The sequence below is a fragment of the Ranitomeya imitator genome, chromosome 1 (assembly GCF_032444005.1).
Source record: "Ranitomeya imitator isolate aRanImi1 chromosome 1, aRanImi1.pri, whole genome shotgun sequence".
NCBI lineage: Eukaryota > Metazoa > Chordata > Amphibia > Anura > Dendrobatidae > Ranitomeya > Ranitomeya imitator.
Window position 1 is genome coordinate 94,276,088 of NC_091282.1, and position 16,331 is coordinate 94,292,418.

At 44.4% G+C, this 16,331-nt stretch overlaps 1 protein-coding gene across 5 annotated transcripts in view; it reads right to left on the reverse strand.

Moving 5' to 3' along the window:
• The window catches only part of PDE4D (phosphodiesterase 4D), a 1,251,030-nt gene that overhangs the window by 98,481 nt on the left and 1,136,218 nt on the right, over positions 1–16,331 (reverse strand). For all 5 annotated transcript variants that reach the window (XM_069748983.1, XM_069748967.1, XM_069748997.1 and 2 more), the window contains exon 6: positions 3,788–3,900. In XM_069748983.1, the coding sequence (XP_069605084.1) occupies positions 3,788–3,900 (113 nt within the window). The remainder of the gene's footprint in view (positions 1–3,787; positions 3,901–16,331) is intronic.

The window sequence follows — 16,331 nt, forward strand, 5'->3', positions numbered from 1 at the left end:
TATGAATGCACACTGTGCACATAAACAATGTAAATATCAGCAAAGGGGAAAATAAAGGCCTCCCAAGAGTGCGGAACGGCGTTACACGGTGACATTTCCCAGAAAGAAAAAAATATACATATGTGTGTGTGTGTGCAGGAGAGCTGAAAATATCCTTTAACTCTTTGGGATTGCATGATTGGGGTAAGATAATGCGAGCAGTTTTATCAGATGACGATGATCGCAGACTATAAATCGATACTTCGATACAGGTGTTGATATAGAATAAAAATAAAATTATATAAAATGATCGCATGTACGCCACAATATACACCTGGTGCACAGCGCAGACATGATAGACTATAGACGTATGATGGAAATATCTCTATTTACTAATAGACAGAAACAAATGTAAACAAAACAAAAGAAGAACCATAGTGTTAATGTCACTGTAATTACCAGCATATAAGGCTTATGGCCTGAGTGCTATAATGGGAGGTGAGCGCTAATCAGCTTAGATCAGGACTGTTCCACAATGACAATACAAAGTATACAATGTACCAACCAAAACTGCAACAGTTCTCATTCCCCAAAAAAAAAAGATTGCTAAAAATGACAATTCAATAAAACTCTATTTTTTTTCCTTAATAAGTGATTGCGAGCCCTCCTGATACTTGCGGTGTAAAGATATTATTAGAGACGTTAAAACTTCTATATTTTAAATACACTCCGCAGCTTTGTTTATCTGATGAATTGTTGCCTATCTGTGTGATACAGATGGAGCAGAGGTTAGTGTCTCATTTCTTTGTGCATTGTGAGAACATCATATTGCAGTGACTAATCCTACATATGTATATTAATATGTCACCAGCCACTGTGTCACATATGAGCCCCGCTCTGCTGCAGGCAAGTTTACTTTCCCTGAATGTAAATTAGTTCAAGTGGCGGTATAAACATGTCAGGGATTTATATCACTCCTGGCCTGGGGAAAAAGGGGGCCGAGGAGGACCACCCGTTCATTTAACCCTTCATCACGGCAAATTTACACACTGAAACAGGCGGATTAAAAAATAAGGAGCGCTTCAAATGTAATATTGAGATTTTATACAATCAATATATAGAACCATGCACAACACTTGCTATAGAATTGTATCAATATAGTCCATCCTCCGAATTTTGCTAAATGTATCGAGGAATCCCACAATCCATGCCAATCCATCTACCACAGATATTTTTCTGGACCCTAGGCATCCATGGCATCATAGATACAATATAAAATGCATATGGCCATAAAGGTGAAGCCCTACAGATGGTCAGACTGGTGGGGCAAAGCCCTGCTCAGCAATTCACATCCTTCCCATGCTGCTGGTCAACTATCCTAGGAAGGAGCAGCCATATTCTACATGATAAACATACAGGACTGGGGCCCAGAACAACCAGCGGCACCAGTCACAGTAATCCAACTGTCACAGTAATCCAACAGTCACAGTAATCCAACATGGTTTTCAGAGATGTTGCCAGGAACAGTGCAATGGGGAAATGCTGGCACAATTTCATATATAAAAACTTTCAGCTCTTATGAAGTACAGAGTTTGCATGAACATATAGATTACACTGTAATAAACCGTAGATCATAGAATCCACAGCACATGAGCAATAGAAGAATGCACAAATCTGCCTGCAGCCCAACTTCCATCAAATGTCACTACAAGGAGCATTTAACCTCTGCCACCAAACTACAAGGAGACCATTAACCCTTCACAGTTCACACCTGTCCCAGAAAGCAAGCCCTACTGCTGACTGTCTCTACCATGCACACAGCCCTACTGCTGACTGTCTCTACCATGCACACAGCCCTACTGCTGACTGTCTCTACCATGCACACAGCCCTACTGCTGACTGTCTCTACCATGCACACAGCCCTACTGCTGACTGTCTCTACCATGCACACAGCCCTACTGCTGACTGTCTCTACCATGCACACAGCCCTACTGCTGACTGTCTCTACCATGCACACAGCCCTACTGCTGACTGTCTCTACCATGCACACAGCCCTACTGCTGACTGTCTCTACCATGCACACAGCCATACTGCTGACTGTCTCTACTATGCACACAGCCCTACTGCTGACTGTCTCTACCATGCACACAGCCCTACTGCTGACTGTCTCTACCATGCACACAGCCCTACTGCTGACTGTCTCTACCATGCACACAGCCCTACTGCTGACTACCTCCACAATTCACACAGCCCTACTGCTGACTACCTCCACAATGCACACAGCCCTACTGCTGACTGTCTCCACCATGCACACAGCCCCACTGCTGACTGTCTCCACAATGCACACAGCCCTACTGCTGACTGTCTCCAAAATGCACACAGCCCTACTGCTGACTGTCTCCAAAATGCACACAGCCCTACTGCTGACTGTCTCCACAATGAACACAGCCCTACTGCTGACTGTCTCCACAATGCACACAGCCCTACTGCTGACTGTCTCCACAATGTACACAGCCCTACTGCTGACTGTCTCTACCATGCACACAGCCCTACTGCTGACTGTCTCCACAATGCACACAGCCCTACTGCTGACTGTCTCCACAATGAACACAGCCCTACTGCTGACTGTCTCCACAATGCACACAGCCCTACTGCTGACTGTCTCCACAATGTACACAGCCCTACTGCTGACTGTCTCTACCATGCACACAGCCCTGCTGCTGACTGTCTCCACAATGCACACAGCCCTACTGCTGACTGTCTCCACAATGTACACAGCCCTACTGCTGACTGTCTCTACCATGCACACAGCCCTACTGCTGACTGTCTCCACAATGCACACAGCCCTACTGCTGACTGTCTCTACCATGCACACAGCCCTACTGCTGACTGTCTCCACAATGCACACAGCCCTACTGTTGACTGTCTCCACAATGCACACAGCCCTACTGCTGACTGTCTCCACAATGCACACAGCCCTACTGTTGACTGTCTCCACAATGCACACAGCCCTACTGCTGACTGTCTCCACAATGCACACAGCCCTACTGCTGACTGTCTCCACAATGTACACAGCCCTACTGCTGACTGTCTCTACCATGCACACAGCCCTACTGCTGACTGTCTCCACAATGCACACAGCCCTACTGCTGACTGTCTCTACCATGCACACAGCCCTACTGCTGACTGTCTCCACAATGCACACAGCCCTACTGCTGACTGTCTCCACAATGCACACAGCCCTACTGCTGACTGTCTCCACAATGTACACAGCCCTACTGCTGACTGTCTCTACCATGCACACAGCCCTACTGCTGACTGTCTCCACAATGCACACAGCCCTACTGCTGACTGTCTCCACAATGAACACAGCCCTACTGCTGACTGTCTCCACAATGCACACAGCCCTACTGCTGACTGTCTCCACAATGTACACAGCCCTACTGCTGACTGTCTCTACCATGCACACAGCCCTGCTGCTGACTGTCTCCACAATGCACACAGCCCTACTGCTGACTGTCTCCACAATGCACACAGTCCTACTGCTGACTGTCTCTACCATGCACACAGCCCTACTGCTGACTGTCTCCACAATGCACACAGCCCTACTGTTGACTGTCTCCACAATGCACACAGCCCTACTGCTGACTGTCTCCACAATGCACACAGTCCTACTGCTGACTGTCTCCACAATGCTCAGCATGCTTAACCCTTGCACCACAAGAGCACTGCAAATATCACTTGACATAGCAAAGAGTAGGAAGCATCTGCAGCCCCCAAGCCCATGGATCCATAGAGGTGGTCTTACCTTGTTGGAGGCCATCTCACTGACAGAGTGCCTGGTTTGTAAGGTTTCCAGCTGGTCCAAGCACCAGTCCAGCTCCTCCAGGGTCTCGCTGGCCAGTTTTTGATAGGTCTCCTCTGCGAAGAGATAGGGGAAAGGATACTGAGTTTTCAAGCGTTTCACTGGGCTCACATCAAACTCCAGAGGGTCCATTGTGCCATACACTGCCATGCTCGCATGACCAGTGCTCATACATGAGGGATCCTTCATACTGTTACACAGGACACTCGGGAAAGAAAAAAGTGCCAGTCACTGCCAAGTGCCCCGTGCATGCAGTCCTGGAGGGCACGATGGGCGCCCGGTCTACACCCTGCGGGTACTGTGGGGTCCTGCAGTGCCTACTCCATGCCTCCACTGGTGCGGAGGGCTCCTGCCTCCTCTGCAATAGCCCGGGGGGGCACAATGCCAGCGGCCATGGTGGGAAGGAGGCAGGCCGGGTGCTGCAGCTCGCCCAGGGAGAAGCCCAGACTTCAGTGTGGCATCCTGACCATCACCATCATCATCATCCAGCTAAGGAGCCTGCACCGAGTGTCTGGGGGGGGGAGGGAGGGAAATCCTGGCGTGGAGCAGACAGCTGGAGCCAGCAGCCAGTCACTGCAGAGAGCAGGTCACACACTCATCACACACACACACACACTGATCATCACACACACACACACACTGATCATCACACACACTGATCATCACACACACACTCATCACACACACTGCTCACACACACACACACACACACTGCTCACACACACACTGATCACACACACACTGATCACAGACACAGTCATCACACACACACTGCTGACATACACACACACACTCATCACACACACACACTCATCACACTCACACTGATCACACTCACTGATCACACACACTGATCACACACACACTGCACACACACTGATCACACACACACACTCATCACACACACACTCATCACACACACTCATCACACACACACACTCATCACACACACTGATCACACACACACTCATCACACACACACACACACACACTGATCATCACACACACTGATCATCACACACACACTCATCACACACACTGCTCACACACACACACACACTGCTCACACACACACTGATCACACACACACTGATCACAGACACAGTCATCACACACACACTGCTGACATACACACACACACTCATCACACATACACACTCATCACACTCACACTGATCACACTCACACACTCATCACACGAGGCAGCACTGGCCACTACAGAGAGAGGGGCAATCAGACATTTTCATATCTGCCACAGTTCTCACATCAATAAAGGGGAAAAGATCAGATCTGGAAACAGCCTATGGTTAGTCCATGGTGATCTTATCAGCAGTGGCATGATTAGAGACTGGTGGGCCCCTCTATCCTGGTATATATGTCCCCCATCCCCCTTTCTGCTGCAGTTCATTAATGTATAGAAAACTAAACTATTATACTTCATACCGGGGGCGTACATAGAAGTCATGTGATCCCATAGCTGAAGTATTATGCACACCCACAGTCCTCCATATAGTATAACGCACAGCCCATAATCCTCATGATAGTATAATGCACCTCCATAATAGTATAATACACAGCCGATATCCTTCATATAGTATAACTAGATGGTGGCCCGATTCTAACGCATCAGGTATTCTAGAATACGCATGTCCATGTAGTATATTACACAGCCCACGTAGTATATTGCTCAGCTCACGTAGTATATTGCCCAGACACGTAGTATATTGCCCAGCCACGTAGTATATTGTCCAGTCACGTAGTATATTGCCCAGTCACGTAGTATATTGCTCAGCCCACGTAGTATATTGCCCAGCCACGTAGTATATTGCCCAGACACGTAGTATATTGCCCAGTCACGTAGTATATTGCCCAGCCACGTAGTATATTGCCCAGTCACGTAGTATATTCCCCAGTGACGTAGTATATTGCCCAGTGACGTAGTATATTGCCCAGCCACAGTATCGGGTATTCTAGAATATGCATGTCCACGTAGTGTATTACACAGCCCACGTAGTATATTGCACAGCGACGTAGTATATTGCCCAGCCACGTAGTATATTGCCCAGTCACGTAGTATATTGCCCAGTCACGTAGTATATTCCCCAGTGACGTAGTATATTCCCCAGTGACGTAGTATATTGCCCAGTGACGTAGTATATTGCCCAGCCACGTAGTATATTGCCCAGACACGTAGTATATTGCCCAGACACGTAGTATACAGCACAGAGCCACGTAGTATATTGTCCAGCCACATAGTGTACAGCACAGAGCCACGTAGTATATTGCCCAGCGACGTAGTATATTGCCCAGCAACGTAGTATATTGACCAGCGACGTAGTATATTGCCCAGTTACATAGTATACCGCACAGAGCCACGTAGTATATTGCCCAGCCACGTAGTATATTGCCCAGCAACGTAGTATATTGTCCAGCCACGTAGTATATTGCCCAGTCACGTAGTATATTGTCCAGCCACGTAGTATATTGCCCAGTCACGTAGTATATTGCCCAGCCACGTAGTATATTGCCCAGTCACGTAGTATATTGTCCAGCCACGTAGTATATTGCCCAGTGACGTAGTATACAGCACAGAGCCACGTAGTATACAGCACAGAGCCACGTAGTATATTGCCCAGTGACGTAGTATATTACCGAGCCACGTATGTCACAGGTTAAAAAATAAAAATTAAACATACTCACCTAATGATCCGAGGGCCCCTTGTAGTGTAACATACTCACCATTCTGATCGCTGCTCCTCAGCGTCCCCTCTTTCCGCCTCCTGGGATCCAACGGCGCTGTGCTGATGGGCGTGCGGCTGCCGCCATCTTGCATTCCCAGGAGGTATTGCGAAATTACCGAGATGACTTAGCGGTCTGGCGAGACCGCTAGGTCTTCTGGGTAATTTCGCAATGCATCGCTGGGAAAGGAAGATGGCAGCAGGTGCAAGCGCCTCAGCGGACAACGGAGGGCGAGTATAGCAGGTTTTTTGTTTTTTTACTATTTTTAACATTACTTTTTTTTACTATCGATGCCGCATAGGCAGCATCAATAGTAAAAGGTTGGGGACACACAGAGTTAATAGCGGCGGTAACGGAGTGCGTTACCCGCGGCATAACGCGATCCGTTACCGCCAGCATTAACCCTTTGTTAGCGGTGACCGGAGGGGAGTATGGAGCAGGCGCCGGGGACACTGACTGCGGGGAGTATAGAGCGGAGCGCCGGGGACACTGTGGGGAGTATATAGTGGAGCGTCGGTGACACTGCGGGGAGCAGGGAGTATGGAGCGGAGCGCCGGGGACACTGCGGGGAGCAGGGAGTATGGAGCGGGCGCCGGCCACTGACTGCGGGGAGTAAGGAGCGGCCATTTTCTTCCGGACTGTGCCCGTCGCTGATTGGTTGTGGCTGTTTTGCAGCGACCAATCAGCGACTTGGATTTCCATGATAGACAGAGGCCACAACCAATGAATATCTGTGACAGACAGACAGAAGGACAGACGGAAGTATCCCTTAGACAATTATGTATATAGATGTACAGCACAGTTATCCATATTGGTATAATACACAACCCATATGCTTCATATAGTATAATACACAGCCCATAGTGCTCCATAGAGTATACTGCACAGTCCATAGTCCTCCATATAGTATACATAGTAACATAGTAACATAGTTAGTAAGGCCGAAAAAAGACATTTGTCCATCCAGTTCAGCCTATATTCCATCATAATAAATCCCCAGATCTACGTCCTTCTACAGAACCTAATAATTGTATGATACAATATTGTTCTGCTCCAGGAAGACATCCAGGCCTCTCTTGAACCCCTCAACTGAGTTCGCCATCACCACCTCCTCAGGCAAGCAATTCCAGATTCTCACTGCCCTAACAGTAAAGAATCCTCTTCTATGTTGGTGGAAAAACCTTCTCTCCTCCAGACGCAAAGAATGCCCCCTTGTGCCCGTCACCTTCCTTGGTATAAACAGATCCTCAGCGAGATATTTGTATTGTCCCCTTATATACTTATACATGGTTATTAGATCGCCCCTCAGTCGTCTTTTTTCTAGACTAAATAATCCTAATTTCGCTAATCTATCTGGGTATTGTAGTTCTCCCATCCCCTTTATTAATTTTGTTGCCCTCCTTTGTACTCTCTCTAGTTCCATTATATCCTTCCTGAGCACCGGTGCCCAAAACTGGACACAGTACTCCATGTGCGGTCTAACTAGGGATTTGTACAGAGGCAGTATAATGCTCTCATCATGTGTATCCAGACCTCTTTTAATGCACCCCATGATCCTGTTTGCCTTGGCAGCTGCTGCCTGGCACTGTCTGCTCCAGGTAAGTTTATCATTAACTAGGATCCCCAAGTCCTTCTCCCTGTCAGATTTACCCAGTGGTTTCCCGTTCAGTGTGTAATGGTGATATTGATTCCCTCTTCCCATGTGTATAACCTTACATTTATCATTGTTAAACCTCATCTGCCACCTTTCAGCCCAAGTTTCCAACTTATCCAGATCCATCTGTAGCAGAATACTATCTTCTCTTGTATTAACTGCTTTACATAGTTTTGTATCATCTGCAAATATCGATATTTTACTGTGTAAACCTTCTACCAGATCATTAATGAATATGTTGAAGAGAACAGGTCCCAATACTGACCCCTGCGGTACCCCACTGGTCACAGCGACCCAGTTAGAGACTATACCATTTATAACCACCCTCTGCTTTCTATCACTAAGCCAGTTACTAACCCATTTACACACATTTTCCCCCAGACCAAGCATTCTCATTTTGTGTACCAACCTCTTGTGCGGCACGGTATCAAACGCTTTGGAAAAATCGAGATATACCACGTCCAATGACTCACCGTGGTCCAGCCTATAGCTTACCTCTTCATAAAAACTGATTAGATTGGTTTGACAGGAGCGATTTCTCATAAACCCATGCTGATATGGAGTTAAACAGTTATTCTCATTGAGATAATCCAGAATAACATCCCTCAGAAACCCTTCAAATATTTTACCAACAATAGAGGTTAGACTTACTGGCCTATAATTTCCAGGTTCACTTTTAGAGCCCTTTTTGAATATTGGCACCACATTTGCTATGCGCCAATCCTGCGGAACAGACCCTGTCGCTATAGAGTCACTAAAAATAAGAAATAATGGTTTATCTATTACATTACTTAGTTCTCTTAGTACTCGTGGGTGTATGCCATCCGGACCTGGAGATTTATCTATTTTAATCTTATTTAGCCGGTTTTGCACCTCTTCTTGGGTTAGATTGGTGACTCTTAATATAGGGTTTTCATTGTTTCTTGGGATTTCACCTAGCATTTCATTTTCCACCGTGAATACCGTGGAGAAGAAGGTGTTTAATATGTTAGCTTTTTCCTCGTCATCTACAACCATTCTTTCCTCACTATTTTTTAAGGGGCCTACATTTTCAGTTTTTATTCTTTTACTATTGATATAGTTGAAGAACAGTTTGGGATTAGTTTTACTCTCCTTAGCAATGTGCTTCTCTGTTTCCTTTTTGGCAGCTTTAATTAGTTTTTTAGATAAAGTATTTTTCTCCCTATAGTTTTTTAGAGCTTCAGTGGTGCCATCCTGCTTTAGTAGTGCAAATGCTTTCTTTTTACTGTTAATTGCCTGTCTTACTTCTTTGTTTAGCCACATTGGGTTTTTCCTATTTCTAGTCCTTTTATTCCCACAAGGTATAAACCGCTTACACTGCCTATTTAGGATGTTCTTAAACATTTCCCATTTATTATCTGTATTCTCATTTCTGAGGATATTGTCCCAGTCTACCAGATTAAGGGCATCTCTAAGCTGTTCAAACTTTGCCTTCCTAAAGTTCAATGTTTTTGTGACTCCCTGACAAGCCCCCCTAGTGAAAGACAGGTGAAACTGCACAATATTGTGGTCGCTATTTCCTAAATGCCCAACCACCTGCAGATTTGTTATTCTGTCAGGTCTATTAGATAGTATTAGGTCTAAAAGTGCTGCTCCTCTGGTTGGATTCTGCACCAATTGTGAAAGATAATTTTTCTTGGTTATTAGCAGAAACCTGTTGCCTTTATGGGTTTCACAGGTTTCTGTTTCCCAGTTAATATCCGGGTAGTTAAAGTCCCCCATAACCAGGACCTCATTATGGGTTGCAGCTTCATCTATCTGCTTTAGAAGTAGACTTTCCATGGTTTCTGTTATATTTGGGGGTTTGTAACAGACCCCAATGAGAATTTTGTTACCATTTTTCCCTCCATGAATTTCAACCCATATGGACTCGACATCCTCATTCCCTTCGCTAATATCCTCCCTTAAAGTGGACTTTAGACAAGACTTTACATAGAGACAAACCCCTCCTCCTCTCCGATTTTTACGATCCTTTCTAAACAGACTGTAACCCTGTAAGTTAACTGCCCAGTCATAGCTTTCATCTAACCATGTCTCGGTTATTCCCACTATGTCAAAGTTACCTGTAGATATTTCTGCTTCTAGTTCTTCCATCTTGTTTGTCAGGCTTCTGGCGTTTGCGAGCATGCAGTTTAGAGGATTTTGTTTTGTTCCAATCTCCTCACTGTGGATTGTTTTAGAAATGTTCTTACCTCCCTTCTGAGTATGTTTTCCTGGGTCGTCTTTGTTCGAGTCTAATGTTTTTCTTCCCGTCCCCTCTTCTTCTAGTTTAACGCCCTCCTGATGAGTGTAGCGAGTCTTCTGGCGAATGTGTGTTTCCCAGGTTTGTTGAGGTGTAGTCCGTCTCTGGCGAGGAGTCCATCGTACAAGTAATTCACACCGTGGTCCAGGAATCCGAATCCTTGTTGTCTGCACCATCGTCTTAGCCAGTTGTTTGCATCAAGGATCCTGTTCCATCTCCTGGTGCCATGCCCATCTACTGGAAGGATAGAAGAAAAAACTACCTGTGCATCCAGTTCCTTTACTTTCTTCCCCAACTCTTCAAAGTCCTTGCAGATTGTCGGTAGGTCCTTCCTTGCCGTGTCATTGGTGCCAACATGTATCAGAAGAAATGGGTGGACGTCCTTGGAGCTGAAGAGCTTTGGTATCCTATCGGTCACATCCTTGATCATCGCACCTGGAAGGCAGCATACTTCTCTTGCAGTTATGTCCGGTCTGCAGATGGCTGCTTCTGTGCCTCTCAGTAGTGAGTCTCCCACCACCACCACTCTTCGTTGCTTCTTGGCTGTACTTTTTGCTGTCACTTGTTGCTGTGTGCCCTTTTCTTTTTTGCTTGCTGGTATTGCTTCATGCTTAGGTGTGCCATCTTCATCCTCTACAAAGATTTGATATCGGTTCTTCAGTTGTGTGGTTGGTGATTTCTCCATGGTCTTCTTGCTTCTTTTGGTCACATGCTTCCACTCATCTGCTTTTGGAGGTTCTCTGACACTTTTTGCACCTTCTGTGACCAGTAGAGATGCTTCTGTTCTGTCTAGAAAGTCTTCATTCTCTTTGATGAGTTTCAAAGTTGCTATTCTTTCTTCCAGACCCCGCACCTTTTCTTCTAAAAGGGCCACTAGTCTACACTTCTGACAGGTGAAATTGGATTCTTCTTCTGGTCGATCTGTGAACATGTAGCACATGCTGCAGCTCACCATGTAGGTTGTCACATCTGCCATGTTGCTCCTAGATCCTGCTGACTTGCTGTGTGTTTTCCTTCTTGTGTAATCTACTCAGCCAAGCTCTCTTGCAATAATGTCCTACAGGCAAAAATTTGGTGATGCTTTCGAAGCAGCTGGTCCCGGCTGTACCCAACGATCTTCTAGCTTAGGGAGACTTTGCTTCTCCCAGAAGGCACCTGGAATATGCAAATTAGCCTCCTGAAGCTTGAATCCCTGGTTTGGTGATGCTTTCGAAGCAGCTGGTCCCGGCTGTACCCAACGATCTTCTAGCTTAGGGAGACTTCGCTTCTCCCAGAAGGCACCTGGAATATGCAAATTAGCCTCCTGAAGCTTGAATCCCTGGTTTGGTGATGCTTTCGAAGCAGCTGGTCCCGGCTGTACCCAACGATCTTCTAGCTTAGGGAGACTTCGCTTCTCCCAGAAGGCACCTGGAATATGCAAATTAGCCTCCTGAAGCTTGAATCCCTGGTTTGGTGATGCTTTCGAAGCAGCTGGTCCCGGCTGTACCCAACGATCTTCTAGCTTAGGGAGACTTCGCTTCTCCCAGAAGGCACCTGGAATATGCAAATTAGCCTCCTGAAGCTTGAATCCCTGGTTTGGTGATGCTTTCGAAGCAGCTGGTCCCGACTGTACCCAACGATCTTCTAGCTTAGGGAGACTTCGCTTCTCCCAGAAGGCACCTGGAATATGCAAATTAGCCTCCTGAAGCTTGAATCCCTGGTTTGGTGATGCTTTCGAAGCAGCTGGTCCCGGCTGTACCCAACGATCTTCTAGCTTAGGGAGACTTCGCTTCTCCCAGAAGGCACCTGGAATATGCAAATTAGCCTCCTGAAGCTTGAATCCCTGGTTTGGTGATGCTTTCGAAGCAGCTGGTCCCGGCTGTACCCAACGATCTTCTAGCTTAGGGAGACTTCGCTTCTCCCAGAAGGCACCTGGAATATGCAAATTAGCCTCCTGAAGCTTGAATCCCTGGTTTGGTGATGCTTTCGAAGCAGCTGGTCCCGGCTGTACCCAACGATCTTCTAGCTTAGGGAGACTTCGCTTCTCCCAGAAGGCACCTGGAATATGCAAATTAGCCTCCTGAAGCTTGAATCCCTGGTTTGGTGATGCTTTCGAAACAGCTGGTCCCGGCTGTACCCAACGATCTTCTAGCTTAGGGAGACTTCGCTTCTCCCAGAAGGCACCTGGAATATGCAAATTAGCCTCCTGAAGCTTGAATCCCTGGTATAATGTGTCTCCATATTAGAATAATACACAGCCAACATCCTTCATATAGTATAATTCACAGTCCTTGGTTATCCATATTAGTATAATACAGAGCCCGTAGTCCTCCATAAATTATAACGCACAGTCCATAGTCTTCCATATAACATAATGCACCTAGAGTCATCCATAAAGTATAATGCATAATGCACAGCCCATAGTCCTCCATAAAGTATAATACACAGCCCATAGTCCTCCATAAAGTATAATGCACAGCCCATAGTCCTCCATAAAGTATAATGCACAGCCCATAGTCATCCATAAAGTATAATGCACAGCCCATAGTCCTCCATAAAGTATAATGCACAGCCCATAGTCATCCATAAAGTATAATGCACAGCCCATAGTCATCCATAAAGTATAATGCACCCCATACTCATCCATAAAGTAAAGTATAATGCACAGCCCATAGTTTTCCATAAAGTATAATGCACAGCCCATATTCATCCATAAAGTATAATGCACAGCTCACAGTCATCCATAAAGTATAATGCACCCTATAGTCATCCATAGAGTATACTGCACAGTCCATAGTCCTCCATATAGTTTAATTCATCTCAATATTAGAATAATACACAGCCAAAATCCTTCATATAGTATAATTCATAGTCCTTAGTTATCCATATTAGTATAATACAGAGCCCGTAGTCCTCCATAATATATAATGCACATCCCATAGTCATCCATAAAGTATAATGCACAGCCCATAGTCTTCCATAATATATAATGCACAGCCCATAGTCATCCATAATATATAATGCACAGCCCATAGTCATCCATAAAGTATAATGCACAGCCCATAATCATTCATAATATATAATGCACAGCCCATAGTCTTCCATATAACATAATGCATCTTAGAGTCATCCATAAAGTATAAAGCATAATGCACAGTCCATAGTCCTCCATAATAAATAATGCACAGCCCATAGTCATCCATAAAGTATAATGCACAGCCCATAGTCTTCCATAAAATATAATGCACAGCCCATAGTCTTCCATATAACATAAGGCATCTTAGAGTCATCCATAAAGTATAATGCACAGTCCATAGTCATCCATAAAGTATAATGCACAGCCCATAGTCATCCATAAAGTATAATGCACAGCCCATAGTCATCCATATAACATAAGGCATCTTAGAGTCATCCATAAAGTATAATGCACAGCCCATAGTCATCCATAAAGTATAATGCACAGCCCATAGTCATCCATAAAGTATAATGCACAGCCCATAGTCATCCATAAAGTATAATGCACAGCCCATAGTCATCCATAAAGTATAATGCACAGCCCATAGTCATCCATAAAGTATAATGCACAGCCCATAGTCATCCATAAAGTATAATGCACAGCCCATAGTCATCCATAAAGTATAATGCACAGCCCATAGTCATCCATAAAGTATAATGCACAGCCCATAGTCTTCCATAAAGTACAATGCACAGCCCATAGTTCTCCATAAAGTATAATGCACAGCCCATAGTCTTCCATAAAGTATAATGCACATCCCATAGTCATCCATAAAGTATAATGCACAGCCCATAGTCATCCATAAAGTATAATGCATAATGCACAGCCCATAGTCCTCCATAATATATAATGCACAGCCCATAGTTGTCCATATAACATAATGCATCGTAGAGTCATCCATAAAGTATAATGCACAGCCCATAGTCATCCATAAAGTATAATGCACAGCCCATAGTCATCCATAAAGTATAATGCACAGCCCATAGTCATCCATAAAGTATAATGCACAGCCCATAGTCATCCTTAAAGTATAATGCACAGCCCATAGTCATCCATAAAGTATAATGCACAGCCCATAGTCTTCCATAATATATAATGCACATCCCATAGTCATCCATAAAGTATAATGCACAGCCCATAGTCTTCCATAATATATAATGCACAGCCCATAGTCATCCATAATATATAATGCACAGCCCATAGTCATCCATAAAGTATAATGCACAGCCCATAGTCATTCATAATATATAATGCACAGCCCATAGTCTTCCATATAACATAATGCATCTTCGAGTCATCCATAAAGTATAAAGCATAATGCACAGCCCATGTTCCTCCATAATATATAATGCACAGCCCATAGTCATCCATAAAGTATAATGCACAGCCCATAGTCCTCCATAATATATAATGCACAGCCCATAGTCATCCATAAAGTATAATGCACAGCCCATAGTCTTCCATAAAGTATAATGCACAGCCCATAGACTTCCATATAACATAAGGCATCTTAGAGTCATCCATAAAGTATAATGCACAGCCCATAGTCTTCCATAAAGTATAATGCACAGCCCATAGTCTTCCATATAACATAAGGCATCTTAGAGTCATCCATAAAGTATAATGCACCCCATAGTCATCCATAATGTATAATGCACAGCCCATAGTCATCCACAAAGTATAATGCACAGCCCATAGTCATCCATAAAGTATAATGCACAGCCCATAGTCATCCATAAAGTATAATGCACAGCCCATAGTCATCCATAAAGTATAATGCACAGCCCATAGTCATCCATAAAGTATAATGCACAGCCCATAGTCTTCCATAATATATAATGCACAGCCCATAGTCATCCATAAAGTATAATGCACAGCCCATAGTCTTCCATAATATATAATGCACATCCCATAGTCATCCATAAAGTATAATGCACAGCCCATAGTCATCCATAAAGTATAATGCACAGCCCATAGTCATCCATAAAGTATAATGCACAGCCCATAGTCATCCATAAAGTATAATGCACAGCCCATAGTCTTCCATAAAGTATAATGCACAGCCCATAATCATCCATAAAGTATAATGCACAGCCCATAGTCATCTATAAAGTATAATGCACCCTATAGTCATCCATAAAGTATAATGCACCCCATAGTCATCCATAAAGTATAATGCACAGCCCATAGTCATCCATAAAGTACAATGCACCCCATAGTCATCCATAATGTATAATGCACAGCCCATAGTCATCCATAAAGTATAATGCACCCCATAGTCATCCATAATGTATAATGCACAGCCCATAGTCATCCATAAAGTATAATACACAGTCCATAGGCATCCATAATATATAATGCACATCCCATAGTGATCCATAAAGTATAATGCGCAGCCCATAGTCTTCCATAATATATAATGCACATCCCATAGTGATCCATAAAGTATAATGCACAGCCCATAGTCTTCCATAATATATAATGCACATCCCATAGTCATCCATAAAGTATAATGCACAGCCCATATTCTTCCATAATATATAATGCACATCCCATAGTCATCCATAAAGTATAATGCACAGCCCATAGTCTTCCATAATATATAATGCACAGCCCATAGTCATCCATAATATATAATGCACAGCCCATAGTCATCCATAAACTATAATGCACAGCCCATAATCATTCATAATATATAATGCACAGCCCATAGTCTTCCATGTAACATAATGCATCTTAGAGTCATCCATAAAGTATAAAGCATAATGCACAGTCCATAGTCCTCCATAATATATAATGCACAGCCCATAGTCCTCCATAATATATAATGCACAGC